General features: G+C 31.1%; 1 protein-coding gene across 1 annotated transcript; it reads left to right on the forward strand.

The window, feature by feature from the left end:
- Positions 1 to 8491: 8491 nt before the first annotated feature.
- LOC122595251 (probable inactive receptor kinase At2g26730) lies at positions 8492 to 12735 on the forward strand. Its single transcript, XM_043767586.1, has 2 exons — positions 8492 to 9961; positions 11856 to 12735. The coding sequence occupies exons 1-2, from the start codon at positions 8635 to 8637 to the stop codon at positions 12527 to 12529; spliced, it is 2001 nt and encodes a 666-aa protein (XP_043623521.1). The 5' UTR covers positions 8492 to 8634; the 3' UTR covers positions 12530 to 12735.
- The last annotated feature ends 7140 nt before the right edge of the window (positions 12736 to 19875 follow it).

The raw sequence follows: 19875 nt of genomic DNA on the forward strand, positions 1-19875 counted from the left end.
CAACTTTTTTTTTTCTTTTCTTTTTTTTTTTAGGATCATGCATAGCTTATATTTGTCCTTCCCTTGGGAGGATTATCATGGTAATTTCTTGTACAATCTCAAGTCTAACCACTTTACTCTTCTAAGTAATCCATAAAATTTTCAATCTTAACTATTTAGTAGAATTAGCTTATGCTAGTCCTTGTATCTCTCACTACTTGTATAAGGTCTACACAAGGTGACTTTAATATGTTAAGATAACCTCGACTCTATCAAATTGATGAATAGATATGACTTAAAGAATTCCGTTGACTGAATCTTATGAGAGAATTGCAACATATCAAAGTTTCTTGTGTTAAGATCGCTGAATACACAACTGATTTATTTTTTTTTTAAAGAAAGTTGAATCTTCGAGTTTGTGTCACAATTACGTTAAGGTCCCCCAACACATACAATTTAGTTAATGGTTTTGGTTCTGTTAGATTTTAAACTTGTAGTATTATGTATATAAACCAAGAAGCACATTGATTGATATAAATAGTAGGTGATGAGTTATATTTGGTTAAATTGATTCGTTTGAGACAAAACTTTAAAACTATTTCAATTTTGACGATTAGTATAAACAAGCTAGATCATGGACTAGACACCTTAGATGTCTATTTTAGACACGAGAGGTCAAAGATTTCTGGCATCAATTAATTGTGAATCAATAACAATGTTGACATATTCGAAATGATCAGCATAACTTTTCACTTTGTAAAATCCAATGTGTACAAACAAGTTATAGAATTTCATTTTGTAATTCAACATATTACAAAAGAATTCGCATTTTAATTCAAAGCTTTGAAATTTAACCAAAAACAAATTAAAGAAGTATATAGCCTAAAAAATGACCTAGTTTCAAACGAATATATATATATATTTTTCATTTTGTTAAAACTGACAGAGTTTATACTTTCTTTCCTTCTCTATGTTTGTTTTTGATTGGGTTGATATATTTTTGTTTGCCTTGACCAATTTGACCTTTTCTTAGACCATTATTAACCGTTCACCATTTTCATTTACACTTTATACTCTCACGTCAGCTCCATTTTCTCACCATCTTCGCCTTTTTCTTTTCTTCCTTAACCATTCACCTTCAAGTTTAATACCCCACTAAACCCATAATATCACCAATCAAAATAATATAAAGCAAGGTAGTAACAATGAATAAGGTCTACAAAACCATAGCTGAATATAATCATTATCTTTTCATCACCTTAACCCATTTCGCATCCACCCCATAATTGTTCACTAACTTCACCCTCTTATTTCACCTTCCTTCTTTCACCTACCCTTAAAAATGACCCTCATATTATTATTATTATTATTATTATTATTATTATTATTATTATTATTATTATTATTATTATTATTATTATTATTATTATTATTATTATTATTATTATTATATTATTATTATTATTATTATTATTATTATTATTTTCCTAAGTGTTCAACGTATCTTAATTCAAGACCTCAATACTAAGGATTTTATTGTTATGGACAACCCGACTAATCAACTGTAATACATTATTTGGTAATAGTATTAATATATAACAACCTCTTTAGTTAAACTTAATGTAATTGTAGGAGGATTCACTTAATAAGATTGCGAATGACTTGAATAAATAAATTGAGGTAATATAAAAAATTTTCTCCCACTTACGGGGCATCATTCAAACGTCCATCATATAATTTTGCTTTGTAGTAAAAATGAAGTGCTATTATTATATCGACTATATGTTTCTTTGGTATGTTTTAGGTTAATGTGGGATTATACATTCATGCGTGGAATTATTGGACTTTATTTGAGTTTACTTGATGATGTTCTTGGCCTTTAAGTTGTTTCTGATTATGTGCCTTATATTTGTTGTATATGTCTTACTAGCTACACTAGCTTGCTAATTAGGATTGTTATGATTACTATAAATGAGTATAAATTTTCGTATATGAAAATAATTATTTAGCAATATGTATAAGATAGTGAACTAAAACTTATTATCATAATAAAAATAAGATGAACAAATGAGTTTAGAAAAAAAATGTACAAATAAGGATTAATAGATATAGAGTTAGAAATCTATCATCTAAAATTTTCAACAAAATGAGAGAGATATGAATTCATCTCGTGCTAACCCAACAATGTTTTATTATATAATTATTAGAAAGATACTCTAGACACTTTCTTTAGGTGACAGTTGAACACTTGCTCAAAGATTGGTTTAGCTTTCCAAAATGCTTAAGAAGGGTTACATTCACTTTCTACATTACTTTGTCGAGTCAAGGATAACCTACCATGATGGTCTCTCAAATAGAGCATGAAAATCTATGTGTGGTGTTTGAGGCTTATTTTGGGATCTATATTACCACATAATGATGATAATATAATATTTTAAGATGGTGATAATATAGAATTTAAGTTAGAGGCTATAATAAAGTACCGGTTTTGGTGACGGATGTCACAGTTTCCTAAAATTCCTAGGACTTATATAAATCCAATGCCTACATCTATATATCTATTATTATGTATCATTTTACTCCCATCGCTTATATTTGTTCATCTCTTTTGGAGTATATTATTGGTAAGCTTACAATGTTGTGTTTTGTGTGTGTGGTTTGTTTTTTTTTTGTTTTTTTTTTTGGTAATTATTATTTATACTCATAGCTTATAACTTTTCATATCTTATTAAGCATAATAACTTTTCTTGATTTTTTTATGATCATCTAATTTGTTGTTATAGTTTTAGGTAATAAAAATTATCTATATTATTTGAATGGTTTTTAAGTTATATGTTTAATCTGGATACAAGCTTATGATAGATTTATTAGATTCAGATTAATTGATTTCGCTTTCTTCCTACGTTTTCCTGATTACATATTGTTATTTTTCCTACCATTGGTCAGACATAGGAGATATTACCTTGACACTATTCTTGCTGGGGTTTTGTGGCCAATTGTGGGTATCAATTTGATACATAAGATCAAACGGTTCTCATAAATCTACTGTTTTTTTTTAAAAACGTAGTATAAATATAAACAATCATGAGTCAACCGTGCAACACGCACGGGTATTAGTACTAGTTTATAAATAAACTATTCATTGTATTAAACCAAAATAATAGTTTTATATTTAACTCCATTAAATCTTTATATATACTAAAAGGCAACTGACCTAACTTCAATTAACCAATCACAATTCTCAATTTCTCAAAATTAACTAATTCAACACATGTCTAAATTAATTTACACTTTTTGGTTTTTTCATCACCAATTTACACTTTCAACCCAATTTAAAAATAATTAATATTTTATTTCATAATGTCTATCTAATAATAACATATAGCTAAAAGTTAGGGAGCTTATTTATATTATTAACTATAATTAAATTAGTAATTATAATCAGACTATCATTAAGATAATCATTGTTGTCATCATTTAATTAATATAATAAAATTGATTATAAAAAATATAAATAGGTCGACCATGTATTCCTACAATTATCCTCTTAGATAACTTAGTCTCTAATTAATATAATAATATAAAAAATCCAATCAATTTAAAAAACTACAACCTTTTCTTTACGTATTTTTGTTAGATTTTATGTCAATTGATTATTATTTATCAATAGATTTTAGATCAATGTAGTATTGTGTAACAATCTTATTTTAACTTTTATGTTTATATCTATTTTTATATATTTTAACCATAAACTTGATTTTCTCAGAAAAGTCTTCATCTTCTTAACTTAATCTTACTTTTAACTTTATATTCTTAATTTTAAAGTTACAAATCTAATTGTACTTCTAAAATTACTCCAAAACCTATATCAACATTTGAACTTTAATCTTTACCAAATTAATTTCTATCAAATGACCTAACAGAATATGATAAATACATTTTTAAATGGAACTTTACAAACCAAACATATGTTTTTTCATAAAACTAATTTCACGACTTTTGTCATGAACATATTTTAAGTTTTGTTTAGCTTATAATTCTTATATACACCCGTATATTTATACGGGTCTAAAATCTAGTTGTAGACTACAAAGCATCTTTTGTCAATTTGTAGGATTGCTTCTAAATTATGGAATTAAATTGTGAAGTGGACAGACCTTCGCTCGAATGGGATGCGGTTCGCGAATTGGAACATGTGAATATTGATGAATCTACAACGAAAGTGGTGATTGAAGGTATTGCTTTTGGTATGATGTGGGCTATTTGGAAATACGAAAATTCAAAGTTTTCTTCTCTCGTCAGAAGCATTTGGGATTAATTTTTGACTTCATTGTGTCCCAATCGTTTTTGTGGGTTACGAGTCGGTGTAAGAAGCTTATTATCTTTTGGGACGAGTGGTTTATGAACCCCCTTTTTTTTAACTTGTGTGTTTGTCGTTCGTTGTGGCTCATTTGAGATCACTTAGTTTCGTGTTGCTTTCCTAGATATTGTATTTGTAACTTTTGTTTGGTATTTAACAATTTGCTAGACATTTTTATTTATAATATTTACCGCTTTTAAAAAGAAACTCCATATAAACTTTGATAAAATTAACTTGAAATGGATGAAATCATGAAAAAAAAAATGGAGTTTTTGTCTTTTTATGGAGTGTTACTAAAATTGTTAACATAGTAAAAAACGAGAAAGATGTTTCACAGAAACATAATACTAACCTTTATTTTTTGGTATACTATACTGATACTAGTAATATATTTGTATAAAAGGGAATATAATATACATAACTTTTATATCATATAATTAGGTCTTTTACCCGTGCGATGCACGGATTGTTATAAATATTATTTTATACACAATTGACTAATGAGACGAATGTGTTTAACAAAAATTTTATTAAACTTACTTAGACATAAAACTTTTTGACATGACACACATGCATAAATGTTGTAAAAAGTATAGAAGACTAAAGAAGTGTTACTTAGTCGAAAAGTTTCAATAACATAATCTTACAAAATTTATTTATCACTTCATAGAATATATTTAAAGTACTTGATGTTAATCACAGACTTACATCAACTAATCAAAGAAAAAAAAACTACATTATCATTCTTAAGGTAGCAAGGAGTATTTTTATTCTTTTTCTTTTTTTTTTTTCCAGTTGAATCAAGAAGACTTCATGTTATTAAAGTAGTAGGCTCCTTTTGTGTTCTTTATTTCTTCTTGCCCATCACTATTTGAGTTGTTAGAGTTTATTTCTATATACAAACCTCAAAAATTCACGGTAACTCGAAGAACAACATATCTTACATTTGTCCATAAAACACACTTATACATCCTTGGAAGCAAAACTTTTGACCCTTTCACTTTAAGATGAATGTTGCTTTATTAGAATTGCTAACATAATAGATAGCTAATTTCTTTATGCTAAATGAATTCAAATTGAATCATATAAACAAAGATGGTTGTGAATCATTTGCCTTTATATATGCTTCTATATGCACCTCTACATTTTATCATGATGAGCATTCTTAAATAAAAAACGTTGTGCTAACAATATGATGCACAGTCCAAAAATCCATCGAACCACTAACACAAATAGATCCACTAATACAAATAAAAAGCCCAAACACTTTCTCACCCAACTCAAAATGTAATTTTCAAAAATCACTGTCCATAACTAATAACTAATATATGGTAAAACAGCTACAATTGGCTTCGTTTTTATGCGCATAATACAACTACCATGCATCCAAAACGAACTCTTTGGACAAAAAAGGGCACTTCATTTGAAATAACAGCGAAAACCTACAAAAACTTAAAATTTGAATGAAAAGGGCAAAAATAATTGTACCTTGACTCCTGCACTCCATATAGCCTCTAGATTTTCATTAATTCCTTTAGTAATAAACAAAGAATCATCAGAAACGCCAAAAACCGCTGTAAATGGTAATCAAATCACGCACAATGTGATCGATATCCACCTGAAAATATTTTGAATTGGTCGAAACACTTATGCATGCTGCTCTACCCTTTTCATGGGCTTCTGCTACTTCAACCTGACGTATAATATATTATTAATTGTATTTATTGATATGGGTCATGTAGGTAAAAGTGATCCACCCGACCTTGCACCAAACATAAAAACATAGGACAAAAATAATGTAAGGTCTAGATGACCCACTTTGACCCGAACCCATTAACAACAACCCTGATATGCTGTCATGGCAAGGATTGTCAAAGGGATTTGCTGCCTTACTAACATCAGATGTCCCGATGTAAAATACATTAGTCAATAGAAACTCCTGCTAAGTTTAAGATGAAAAGTCCATGAAAAAGAGGCCAAAAAGGTCAAAGGGATTTGCTGCCTTATTAACATCAGATGTCCCGAAATAACTAACATCATATGTCCCGAAATAAAATACATTAGTCAATAGAAAGTGAGAATGTGGAATGCTACTCCTGCTAAGTTTATGGACCTGATTCAAGTTAATTACAACCCACAATCTACATATTTGCATACCCAAGTTGTTTTTCTACGAGGGCGATAACATGTTGGCCGTTTAGATACACAAACATTAAACAACCAACCCGTTAGTTTGTGACATAACATCAAACATGTTATGGTGTCTTTCGATTTCACGGATGTCTCTGGCTCATATCAAACAATCTAGTATTTAAGAGATAATAAGCACATAATTAATCAAAAATAATGCAATGAATTTGAAATTAAAAACTTATGATCAAATTATCTAAATATATGAAAGCGAATAGAAAACATCATACACCCAGTAGCTATTGGCATATATTAAAAAGTCAAACACAAAATCTAACCCGAAACTAACGCATAAAATCTTCAATTCAAACATAACAAATCACACTTTGCAAAAACACAATTCTAAGTATAAATACATACTCTTAAATACATATAATATAGATTTAGGTATAAATAGGTTACCTGTATTTGTGTGTGGCGATAGAAAAAAAAAAGAAAGAAAGGAGCTTAGGGTTTGGTTTAACACAAAAGAAGGAAATAATGGAGGGGATAAATATGATCCACTTTAGGAACCGGGTTAGATCCGCATGTTATAAAGTTCATTTTATATTTAATATTCAAATTAATTAGGAAGATGACACCTAAAATTAAATTTACGTGGCAGTGTAATGAGATATAGTTTTAAATTAGAAGAGGCTTAGAATCATTAGGGTTTTAGATAGATATTAGAACCCAATATTAGGCATATTGTCAAATTAGGTAGCAAATCGAATATAAAATGGTTTTAAATCGAAAAATTACCACCAACTTTGAAATTATTACTTGTAGAATAATTAATCAATAATTGCAATTTTCACGTAATATTAACTCAAAAACAAAGAATAATTATGTTGTTTTGTTGATAGCCCGACAAATTTAACCAACACTCTCATTTTTGGTCCCAACCATATTTCACTCCATATTCATTCATCTTTTTTTTTTTTTGCCCAAAACTTATCACGTACAACAATATATAATCCACGTACAACACCTCTATAGCATTGTTGCCGTCCACAAGTTCTAAATGTTGATGTGTTTTAAATGCCGATTTTAATTATATTTTTCTTCAACACGACACTCATTGTTTGAGGTACATATGGGTATGACTTATTCAAATTTATTTCAACGTGTATTTAATGATATTAAATTTCGGAAAAATGAGTTTGCAATAAATGATAAAAGTAAATGATTTTGGCTAAATTTATCATTTAACAGTAACACTTAGAAAAAAATTAAATAAGCCGGTTGAGCAACTTTATGAATAAACAAAATTAACGGTTAAATAATTAACGAGTTCACAAAATTAACGGATCAAAACAATTCGGATGAACATGTATGTGTAAGATAGCGAGGGTTGAAACTTATAAAAGTAAAATGATGTAAAAATAACAACATATTAATTTCAGTAAGTAAAGCAAAATTGATTACCCGGTATTTATGTAAATTACTTTTATGATTATGATTAGTTCAAGTTATTTTTCAAAAGCCATCTAGGAAACTTATTTTTGATAGTCAAATCAAATTATAGACTTTGAGCTTATTTTCATAAAGTTTACAGTCTCGGTAACTTGTATAAGGTAACGTTAATGTCTTTTTATTTTCAATATATTCCTCTAAAAATTTTCAACCGGTTTTATTACTGTACATTGCATCGTCAATAATAAGTATGTAAACATGTAACATTCGCCCAAGTAAATTCGCATTCAATAAAGTTTTGTGCAATAAATGGTATCTTTTAAATTATCGTACTATATTTTAAAGTCACACAATTTGTACACCCAATACTTTTTCACATTAAGCTTCTAGTCGAGTATAAATAACTAAAAAACAATCCCAACATTTTTCTCTTCAGTTAATAAAAAACACAAAAGAAAACAACTTTATTATAATTTTTAATTATTTTATTGTTGGCTGCCAGCAAAAGGACACTACTTTTTTTTCCAGCTTTTCCTTTAAACAATATTCCCCTTTCTCTCTCATATCTTCTCGTGATTTATTTATCTCTCAAAAACATTCTCTCTCTCACTCCCTCTCTCTCTAAAATGCCCACCACTAGTCGCCGGAAACCACCAAAATAAACCCACCCACCCACCGTCAATCCTACCATCATACCCATAAAAATAGCTATGGCTACTATTAATATTCATTATATATCTCCAATTTTTCTTATATTTCTGATTTTGATATTCAGTACTCACCAAGCCAATACCGAGCCAACACAAGACAAACAATCTTTACTCTCATTTATCAATCAAGTCCTTCACGCTTCAAAAATCAAATGGAACACATCAGAATCAACATGTTCATGGACAGGTGTCACTTGTGACCCCACCAACTCATCAGTTATCTATCTCCGTCTTCCCGGAAAAGGTCTTGTCGGTACCATCCCACCGAACACACTCGGCAAGCTCTCTCAGCTCCGTGTCTTATCCCTCCATTCCAATGGCCTTACGGGATCCCTCCCTCCCGATTTCAAAACTCTTTCTTTCATTAGAAGCATTTATTTGCAAAATAATAAGTTTACTGGAGATTTTCCACCCGAGTTAACCGGTCTGGCCCGGTTAACTCGGCTGGATCTTTCTTTTAATACTTTTAAAGGTGTCATTCCTTTTTCGATTAATAACTTGACTCAACTTACTGGGATTTTTCTACAAAATAATACTTTTTCTGGTCAACTTCCAAGCATTAATCCACCGAGTTTAAATTCTATCAATGTTTCAAACAATAACCTTAATGGTTCCATTCCGACAACACTGGCTAAGTTTCCTGCCACCGCATTTTCCGGGAATATTAATTTATGTGGTTCTCCTTTGCCATCTTGCAACACTTCATTTTTCCCATCTCCGTCACCGTCTCCGTCTCTAGTCCCGCCTTCGGATGTTAAAAAATCGTCGAATAAGCTTTCGACAGGAGCGATTGTCGCTATTGTGGTTGGGTCCGTTTTATTTCTTGCAGTACTTTTATTGATTTTATTATTATGTCTGCGAAAAAAACGGACCCAACAAAATAAACAACTGGCATCAAAGATGCCAGTACAGACGTCAGCAGCTGGGGTCCCAGCTTCTAGAGCTGCAACCGAAGCTGGGACGTCGTCGTCAAAAGACGATATAACTGGCGTCTCTAATGATGGGGAAAGGAATAAGTTAGTGTTTTTGGAAGGGGGGATTTTTAGTTTTGACTTAGAGGATTTGTTAAGAGCATCAGCTGAAGTTTTGGGAAAAGGCAGCGTTGGGACATCTTATAAGGCGGTTTTGGAAGAAGGAACGACGGTGGTTGTAAAAAGATTGAAAGATGTTGTTGTGACAAAAAAAGAATTTGATATGCAAATGGAGGTTTTGGGCAAAATGAAGAATGAAAATGTGGTTCCATTAAGAGCTTTTTATTTTTCTAAAGATGAGAAATTGCTTGTCTATGATTATTACCCTGCTGGAAGCTTATCTGCTCTTCTCCATGGTAAGTTCATTTTTAATTTACTTCTTCATCTTTTACTTTTACTACATACATTATTTCTCATGAATTATTTGTTTCATTATTAGACCAATGTGCTATACATACATATAGAAATGAAACATTCTTGATGTACTAGTTACATGCACATATGTCATCATATACAATTTTTTTTATTTAGGATTAGATTTATTTTGAATGTAGATCACATGAATGTAATAGGTAGGATATGTTACAAGGGTACAAGTGGGGATGCATCATGTACATGTTGTAGAGGGTTGATCTTTATTTGACTAGGAGGGGTTTGGTACAGGAAATGTAGTGTATAACTATTGCTGTACAACCAATAATCGATTTGGTTTGTTTTGTGGTACAAGCAATGATGCATAAAAGTGGTGATTAGGAGTATTGGAATGGTCAAATCCAAGCCTCACTTTGAGACAAGGAGTTGTACTACTACTATATAGGAAAAATGGGGATTTAATTTAAAGAATTGGGTGTAAAATGCTTGATTTGGGACCATGCATAAACTATGAACACTTGTACATCACTCATTACTAGTTGTATGTTGCACCTAGAGACATATGGCTTTTTGAAGAGCATGCTTTTAGTGACTAAAATCCCTTCTATGTATGGATTAGGATCCTCTTAAGTTGATTTAACTTTATAGGTCAAGTTGAATCAACTTTAGTCATTGGAAAATTTAATCTTGACCATTGGATTTAATCCAATGACTAAAGTTGATCGTTTTTTCATATTTTATGTTAAAAATGGTTGTTTATTTCATGTACATTGATATAATGTATGGATATATATATATATATATTGAATAAGAGAAAGACAAAGATATTTAGTGCCTAAAAATTCATTAAATTCTTATTTTATCTATAATAATATGAATGAACAAATGTAGCTTTATCATGTATTAATACTAGACATTATGCGGTTTAACCGGGTATCTTGTTGCCATTTTCAAACCCTTCTTTAAACACCTTCAAGATTGTATCTAGCAAGTTATGAACATATGAGACCTCTTGTAAAGATCTTATGATGCCATTTTCGAACCCTTCTTTAGCCATCTTCAAGAATATTTCCCCTACATAGAATGGATTTATTGGATAACACATGCATCTTATGTTAAAACCTCATGCTTCTTGTTTTCTAAGGGTATGTTCATGACTAGGAGGCCAAAAAACTGTCATGTAACTTGCTTAAAGTTATGCGAAATGTATGTATTATAAAAATAATGTGATTTAGCCGTTGGATCAAATTATGTGATTATGCTATCCAATATATTAGTATGGTTAATGATGTTATAGTTTAGTAGTATTTGTTAACTTTCATTGTTTTTAAAGTACAAAAAAAATATACGCAAGTGTCGGGAGTATGTTTTTTTCCCCTTTAATAATGACACTCATGTGGTGTGTGAAATGAGCATCCAAGCTCATTATATTTGTGTGGGCTACCGACCTGTCCTTTAGCAAGTGAGTAGTAAATGTTACACTTAAGTTCCTTTAATAAGCCAATAATTTCTACATGCCCTCCATGTTTCCCCGCACCAACATGCTTTCAACTTTACACTCTTTTGCAATCATATTAAAGAGAATGTTTTTCCATTTTTGCCCCTTTGTCTTTTGGTTTCCTTCATTCTTACTCTTCTTTGTGTGAAGTCCATTCTGAGAGTTTATAGTGCATCAATGAGCTGTAAGGTACAACTTGTTTGATGCATAGACGGGTTGTAAATAGTATAGGACAATTACTCGAGCACTTCATTCTATACTTATACTATTTAGTGTGCTTCTTGTGATGGTAATAAAAATACATTGACGTTTTGTATGTTACTATTGGTTGATAAACAGGATGACAATGTCAAGTGATATGTGTTTTTGTGTTTGTGCAGGGAGTAGAGGTTCGGGGCGGACACCACTTGACTGGGACCATCGGATGAGAATTGCATTGAGTGCCGCTAGGGGAGTGGCGTACTTACATGTGGCTGGTAAAGTGGTTCATGGCAACATTAAATCATCAAACATTCTTCTCCGACAAGAAACCAACAAAGATGCTTCCGTGTCCGACTACGGTCTCAATACGCTCTTTGGCGGGTCGAGCACCCCGAATAATCGTGTCACAGGGTATAGAGCTCCCGAAGTTCTAGAGACCCGGAAAGTTACCTTGAAATCTGATGTGTATAGCTTTGGAGTACTATTATTGGAGCTTCTAACAGGCAAAGCCCCAAACCAAGCGTCGTTGGGTGAAGAGGGGATTGACTTGCCACGGTGGGTCCAGTCAGTCGTTAGAGAAGAATGGACAGCCGAGGTATTCGATGTGGAGTTAATGAGATACCAGAATATCGAAGAAGAGATGGTTCAGTTATTGCAAATAGCAATGGCATGTGTGTCGACAGTGCCAGACCAACGACCAAGCATGCAAGAAGTGGTGAGGATGATGGAGGATATGAATCGGGCTGAAACAGATGACGGGTTAAGACAATCATCTGATGACCCGTCAAAGGGATCAGACGGGCAGACACCTCCAACAGAGTCCCGAAACTCACCCAATACCGTCACACCATAAACCCAAACCATTGGTGTGAAAATAGAGTAGAGAATTATTTTTTACAGAGATTTCTTCTTTTTGTGTTTTTTCTTAATTGTTTATCTTAATATTTGAATATGATCTTTATGGGTCGGGCCGGTCTGGTTGTATGGGAGTTGATTGAAAATTAGTTGTTTATGTCTTATTCTTTGGTAAATCTCGAGTAAAAAAACAAGATTCTTGCAGATGCTCGTGTTTCTGTTCTGTTCTTAAGTTTGTGTTTTTTATGAGAGTAAATAGTTTCTTTCAAGAAAGATTAAAAAGTAGTGACCATTATATTAATGAAAATAAAACAGAGTTACTACAAATGTCACCTGTAAGCATACACTTTATTCTTAATTAAGATCTGAACATGACACTTGAAGAAGACGTTTTGTCATGGATTGGCATGAATCAGTTTCTTTAATTAAGGACGTGTTATTTGCCAACCTGGAAGTGAGAACTTTTGGTCGAAATGGAGAAATCTATAGTCCTGTAATATATAAAACGGATATAACACCGGCGATTGGAGGTAGATAAAGATTGAAGAAGAGGAAAAAGCGTGGAGAGACCAAAGTTTTAAATACCGGTCGGTATTACCGGCACCTTTAAGCCCGGTATTTCTTTTAGTATTTTCATTATTTAATATCAGCCTGTATTTTCGGTATTCCTGGTATTTTCCGATATTACCCTACTGGTATTTTCGGTATTTTCAAAATATATATATATATTTTTAAATTATTTTTATATTTGCGAACTTTGAAATTTATAACTTATTATGAAATACCTATCTGATATTATTTTTGGGTGTATTATAGTTGTTTTGACTATTTTCGTTAAATTGTAACAAGTTTTGTAGAAATTTTATACAAAAGATAAAATAAATTGAAAATAGTCAAACCGGCCGGTATTTCCAGTAATACCAATAATACCGATAATACTTAAAAAAAATTTCCACACCGGTAGGACTAATTGGGAGAGACAAGAGAGTAGAGATAGAAAGATGATGTCAAAAATCAAAACATGGAAAAAAAGAAATCAAAACCTGAAAACTTATGTGACAGAATTCGTAAGCGGATTTGTAGTATATAATAATCATATAAAGCGTTTTGAGCATTGTTTGTAATTCTAAAATCATAAAAACATGAAAATTGCAAAATTATCATTTACATGACCATTATTAATATGATAATTTTTTTAGTATTCTATTCAACAAAGTCGACATTAATTAATTTTACTTATTTCTTACAAAATTTTTATTATAAAAGTTGAATTTATAAGTCGATAAGTAATTATATGTACCATATGAGTTAGATATCAAAGTGAACAAAGATTTTGCGCATCTCAAACACCCAAAATGGGATATAGGTTAGGTTGGAATATTTACATCATCCTCCAAGTTGAGAGCGACGCCCAACCATCCCAAAAACAAATTACTTTTATTGAATTGTACGGAGTTTTTGTGTTAGAAGTTAGTACATGTCCAAGTGTTGAAGAAAAATATTTGAACTTTGGCTTGAGCAATGTATCATGTCTATACTAATATGATATCCGATGACGAATATACATATAAACATCAAATTTAGTGTTGTGGTATAGAAAACTATTTCTAATCAACACATCAAATATGGTGTTATTGACTTATTTCTAATACAACACCAAAATATGTAGTCGTTTTATGTCAAATTTGATGTTACACCAAACTTTGTAAATTCTATATTAGCCATTTGTACAAAGATTTAGAACTTTCTATTTTTATTTTTTTTACCTAATCATATATTCAATTAGTTTATTAGTTTATGAGAAAACAAAAATTGAAAAATTAAATCAAACTTGGAGGACAAAAATTGGATGTGAACATTGAAGAGAAACCCAAATTCGATAAATAAAGGTAATCCATACATTACCAAATTTAATATGATTAATAGTATCTATATTGCTAATGGGGTTGGTGAACTATTGGTAAGGCCTTTGACACCTTGGGAGGTCTACCTGGGTTCGAGTCTCACTTTTCACATTTGTGGGTGAATTAATAGGGATTTTCTAAAGTCTTAGGTTTCATCTCATGTATGCCTGTAATTTAAAAGTAAGAATAGATTAAAATGTTCTTAAAAATAATAATAATAATAAAAATGTTTTTTATGAGTAGCAAAACTTGCTACTCATAAAAAACATTTTCTGCTCTTTTTTATACTCCGACTCTACTTTTCATAGAATTAAACTTTACTATTTGACAAGCATAAAAGAATTTGGCATAAGCCAAATCGCATGAAAAGTCTTTGTTTTACAATGCTAAAAATTGGTTTGAATACATAAAAGAATTTGTTTTCCGCCCAAAGGATGCCCAAAAAGCATAGAACGCCCCAAAAAACGCCCGCTACATTGCCCGTAAGGGCATTTCGGGCAAAACTTTTGGTACTCCCTTTCGATTTTAGACGCTACTCGTTTCTACTTTTCCTTTGACTTTAGTACAAGTGGCAATCAATGTCACGACTTGATATGATGACACGTGGCAAAGTGGACCAATAAATAAGGGGTTATGGAGAACCCCTCACTCCAAAAAGAACCCTCATGAGAAGGGGAACTCTACATGTCACAATACTAGGAAAAAGATGAGTTCCAAGAACCTCTCACTCCTCATGGCCTAAACTAAACAATTACTAAAAATTTATAAACACTTACTAAAAATTTATAAATCAACTTAATTTGTATATCTAAAAATCAATCTAATTATTGGATGATGACATGTGAAAAAATAATTTGATAAAAGTAGGAAAAAATTTGTAGTAAAATCCACGTGTCAAATTTCTAAAGTTTTAACTTGATTTTTTAGATATATGAGTTAAGTCGACCGAAACTAACCGTCCATTTTAGAGATGATGGGCTCATTGACCTAGAACAAATAAATTGATCAGTGTGAAAGTATGACAGGGCAGGCTAGATATTGTCAAACTTTATGTTATCGATAGACATAGTTTTCTACATTTTCAATTTAGTTGTTTGTTTTATTAGCATCAATTATTTTTAAGCAAAGTTTAAGATACAAAATGAGGTATTAAATTAAGAGAAACCATGTTCTTAGATAAAAATTACTAAAATGTTTTTATAATAATATGATATGGTGTGATATAAGGTAAACGAGTTAGTTAGCACTAACTATTCAACAATTAGTTAGAACTAGTTTTATACTCGGGCATTGCCCCGAGAAACGTAACGATGCTTAAAATCTGCGATGTATATAAGATCGACGATCGATACATAATGATAAACGCACATTGCAAATGCGTATCACAAAGGTAAAAAAAAAAATCTTGTAAAAAGTATTTAAATGATAACGTTTTTGTCATAGCATAAATATTACACTATATGTCATACTCATAATTTGGTTTGTGATTAACCGGTCGTTGACCATAGGTATGCAGCACCCTTCAAGTTAAGATGTTTCATAGGCCGGATCTTGGTCGTTTAAGAATAATTCGTCGACCGATGACATAGATCCAGATAGCGGAGGTCCAGAGGTTAGCTCGAACTCGAACAAACCGTTAACAGTTTTCAAATTAGTTGAAGAAATCATGAAGAAACCACCTCCACTTCCAACACCGTCGTCATCGGTGTTGGAGTAATCCAACAATATATGAGAGCTTGTTGCTAAAAAGTAAAACTTTTAAAGATCACTGTTATTTTATTAAATTGGTCAAAAGGTTTTTTCTCTAGTTTTTGTAGTCATAAAGAGTGTCACGTCATTAAAAAAATGGCATGTAATCAAAAAAATGTCCATATCACTATGTACGCGTGTCAGATATTACTATTTTTGGAATAAATGAAAGTTCATTGCTAATAAGTAAAACTTTTAATTGTCACTTCTATTTTCGTGAATTGCTCGAAAGGTGTTTTTTATTTTCTGCAGTTATCCCAATAAAATATTTAAGTGACAAAATATAATAAAGACCAAAGTTTGTGGGCAAAGCCAAGAAATTCAAAATTTTAAGGGACAAAACATAAATAAATCAAAGTTTGTGATTAAAGCCAAAAAAATCAAAAGTTGAAAGGGCAAAATTTAAAAAATCAAAATTTGTGGTCAAAACATAAAAACTAAAAGTTTGATGTTAAAGTGATTAAAAAAAAAGATATTGTAGGCAAAACTACTTAAATTATTTTATAATATATATATATATATAAAATGATGTTTTTAAGTGTTCTCACCGTTCTTATTTTAAAAGTATTATCACTGGAGTGTTATATAGGGTGACAATCAAATGAGAACGAAATTAAAATGAGAACACTTAAAAACTACATTTTGATGCATTAAAAGTCCATAAAACTGACATAGTGCATAACTAATTATCATTATTTAAGTGTTTAACAACACATTGATCCGTCAAAATCAAAAAAATCTCGTTTTTTGTTGGATGTATCATATTGATGAATATGCATCCAAGATGGATGCACAAAAAAAAGTGATTTTTTTTATTTTGACAGATCAATGTGTTGTTAAACACTTAAATAATGATAATTAGTTAAACACTATGTTAGTTTTATAGATTTTTAATGCATCAAAATGATGTTTTTAAGTGTTCTCACCGTTCTTATTTTAAAAGTATTCTCACTGGAGTGTTACCCTATATATATATATATATATATATATATATAGTGAAAAGTTATTTTGATAACCTTTTTTTTTTTGCGAGAACCTTTGAGAACTTTTCAAATCAAGCCCAACCGATGATTATTCTTTACATGAAAATTGTTTTTTGATTGTTTTCTGAATAACTTATGTGTAATTTTGAAGTTTATAATTGTGTGGAGACATAGATTATCATCCGTTATACAATTATGTGGAGATTTGGATTATTGATCACATGTGCACGAATATTGCTATGATTACATGTGATCGAATTGCATACATGTGATCATAGTAATATTCGTGCACATGTGATCAAGAATCTAAATCTCCACATAATTGTATAACGGATGATAATCCATGCTCCACACAATTATAAACTTCAAAATTACACATAAGTTATTCAGAAAACAATCAAAAAATAACTTTCATGTAAAGAACAATCATCGGTTGGACTTGATTTGAAAAGTTCTCAAAGGTTCTCGCAAATAAAAGGGTTCTTAAAATAATTTTACCATATATATATATATATATATAATATGGTTACACAAAACTATTTTACCAATGTAAGCCATCAGCCAAAATCTTTTTGTAAATAATCTTTCTACTTTTAGGTAGGACAATACGTTATATTTTTTTTCAACTTTGTTTTTATCAGGATTGAATATCGTTGTTGTTGTTGTATGGTTATATGAAACTACTTTACCAATATAATTGTGATTTACTAGCTAGTATTTGTAACTTACACAACATCGATAATCTTATACTATTTCAATGGTTTCTTCTAAATTTGACACTAAGTCAGCTACCTGACCATATGGGACAATAGATGCCAAGATCCAAGAGACAACTTTACATATAGAATGATAGAATGGGTAAGCTCCACAAATTGCCGATACTCTTTATTCTTTAAGCAGGGAGAAATATCAAATAAGCAAGCATGTGAGAATGCATTTGGCATGATGTGGTTGCAAATGGTTGCATACTTGCATGATTCATTTACACGGTGTTCTTGAGTGGTTTGAAAGAATGAAAAGAAAAGAATACAAAAAATTGTAAAATAAGTTGTATTCTTGATTTTAACTTAAAGATGGAAATGAAATGAAAATTACGGAATTGGAAAGATTTTTTAGTTGATTTTATTTAAAAAAGTTTATTCCCATTTTTGGGTTGATTTGAAAGAAAGATATGGTGATTTATAATCATTTCATTTCCATTGTATAATTTAAACTCAAGAACATAGTGTTAGGGTGTGGGGAGTGATTCACCACCCGTCCCCTCCCCTCCCCGGATTTTCACTCCCTCCTCGCCAACTCCCTAAATGCATGGAGTGCACCACCACCGACATGGCCTTGCGAGAATAACGCGTGGTCAAGTGTGGTTTTTAAAGTGTCAGAGGCGGCGTTAAACTGATAAATAACGTTGTTTAGCCAGTCGATTTTTTGTTGAAGATATACAACATACTCAGCTTCGCCAATGTTTCGAGCGACAAGAGACTGAATTCGGTTGATTTCGACTTCGTAAGTCGTCTTCTCGTCGATCACATCCTGAAGAATGGTGTTTACATCGGAACGGTGTTTGTCGTCGTTGAGCATATGTGCTTGCATCGCCATCTTTATTTGCCTTAGGTCCATGATTTGTTAGTTTGTTGGTTTGTTTTGATTTGAGTTGGAGAAAAAAAAAGTTATAGCAAGTAACAATGGAAAAATAGGAAGAAGAAGAAGAAGAAAGAAATAAAAGAGAAGAAAACTAACGTTTAAATTCATGTGGGCCTCGTAGCTTTTTTTTTTCTTTTTTTAACCTTGTATAACGGTCAATTTTTGCGAGAGGAGGGCGAGGAGCGGGGGAGTGTGGTATCCAGGTCGGTTACCACCCAACCGGTACCGGTACCACGGGGCGGTGTTCCCCCGGTACCGGTGTGGTGTCGGTACCACTCCGTCCACCGAGCATAAGAAATATATGAGGGGGTAGTTGTTATAGGAAGTAAAAATGAAGGGGAGTTTGTGTAAAAAAGTGGGGTCGGCTTTTGTCTGAGACCATTTCTTTTCCCATCTTTTGATGACCGGGCGATCTGACAAGACAGAGTCTTGTCAGTCTAAACAGTTGGATTCCATATACACACCAATGTACTGTCATTTCAGCATAATGTATAACTCTTCAAGCGTCTTGTTTCTGCTTGTCTTTTTTCTTTCTTACATCCCATTTTCATGTTTTGGCATTTTCAACTTCTACTATATATCTATCTTTTTTGTAGTATGTGAAAATGTTTCTAAGACTTTAACACACAAATTAGTATCTATTACTCTATTAGCCTATATCCAATGGTAAAAACATCTAGGTGGATGTCTCCTTCAAAACTTTACCATTAATTAAAACCTTATACTTTAATTTTTAATAATTTTTCTCATTTTCTTTCAAATTATTGACGTCATTTTTCTTAAACTTCCCTCAATCTCCACATCTTCATTTTTTCCATTTATTTTTAATACTATATATTTTTAAAAACTATATTAAATTAAAACATATATATAACTAAAAATAAAACCAATAATAAAATGAAAGGGCTAAAATTTCTATAATCCTTTATAAAACAAACTGACCTCTCTATTTTAAGAAATTCAGCAATTTTTTAATATCCCCAAATCCTAACAAATGTATTTAAAATAGTTAATTTTTACACCTTATTATTTTTTTCATCTAATCCTCGACTTATATTTAAAATGAT

Source organism: Erigeron canadensis, chromosome 4 (genome assembly GCF_010389155.1).
Source record: "Erigeron canadensis isolate Cc75 chromosome 4, C_canadensis_v1, whole genome shotgun sequence".
NCBI lineage: Eukaryota > Viridiplantae > Streptophyta > Magnoliopsida > Asterales > Asteraceae > Erigeron > Erigeron canadensis.

Bases quoted from the DNA above. Each gene is read 5' to 3' on its own strand.
- LOC122595251 (XM_043767586.1), top strand. From the start codon at position 8,635: ATGGCTACTATTAATATTCATTATATATCTCCAATTTTTCTTATATTT. The intron at 9,962-11,855 runs GTAAGTTCATTT...GTGTTTGTGCAG, and splicing joins CTTATCTGCTCTTCTCCATG to GGAGTAGAGGTTCGGGGCGG.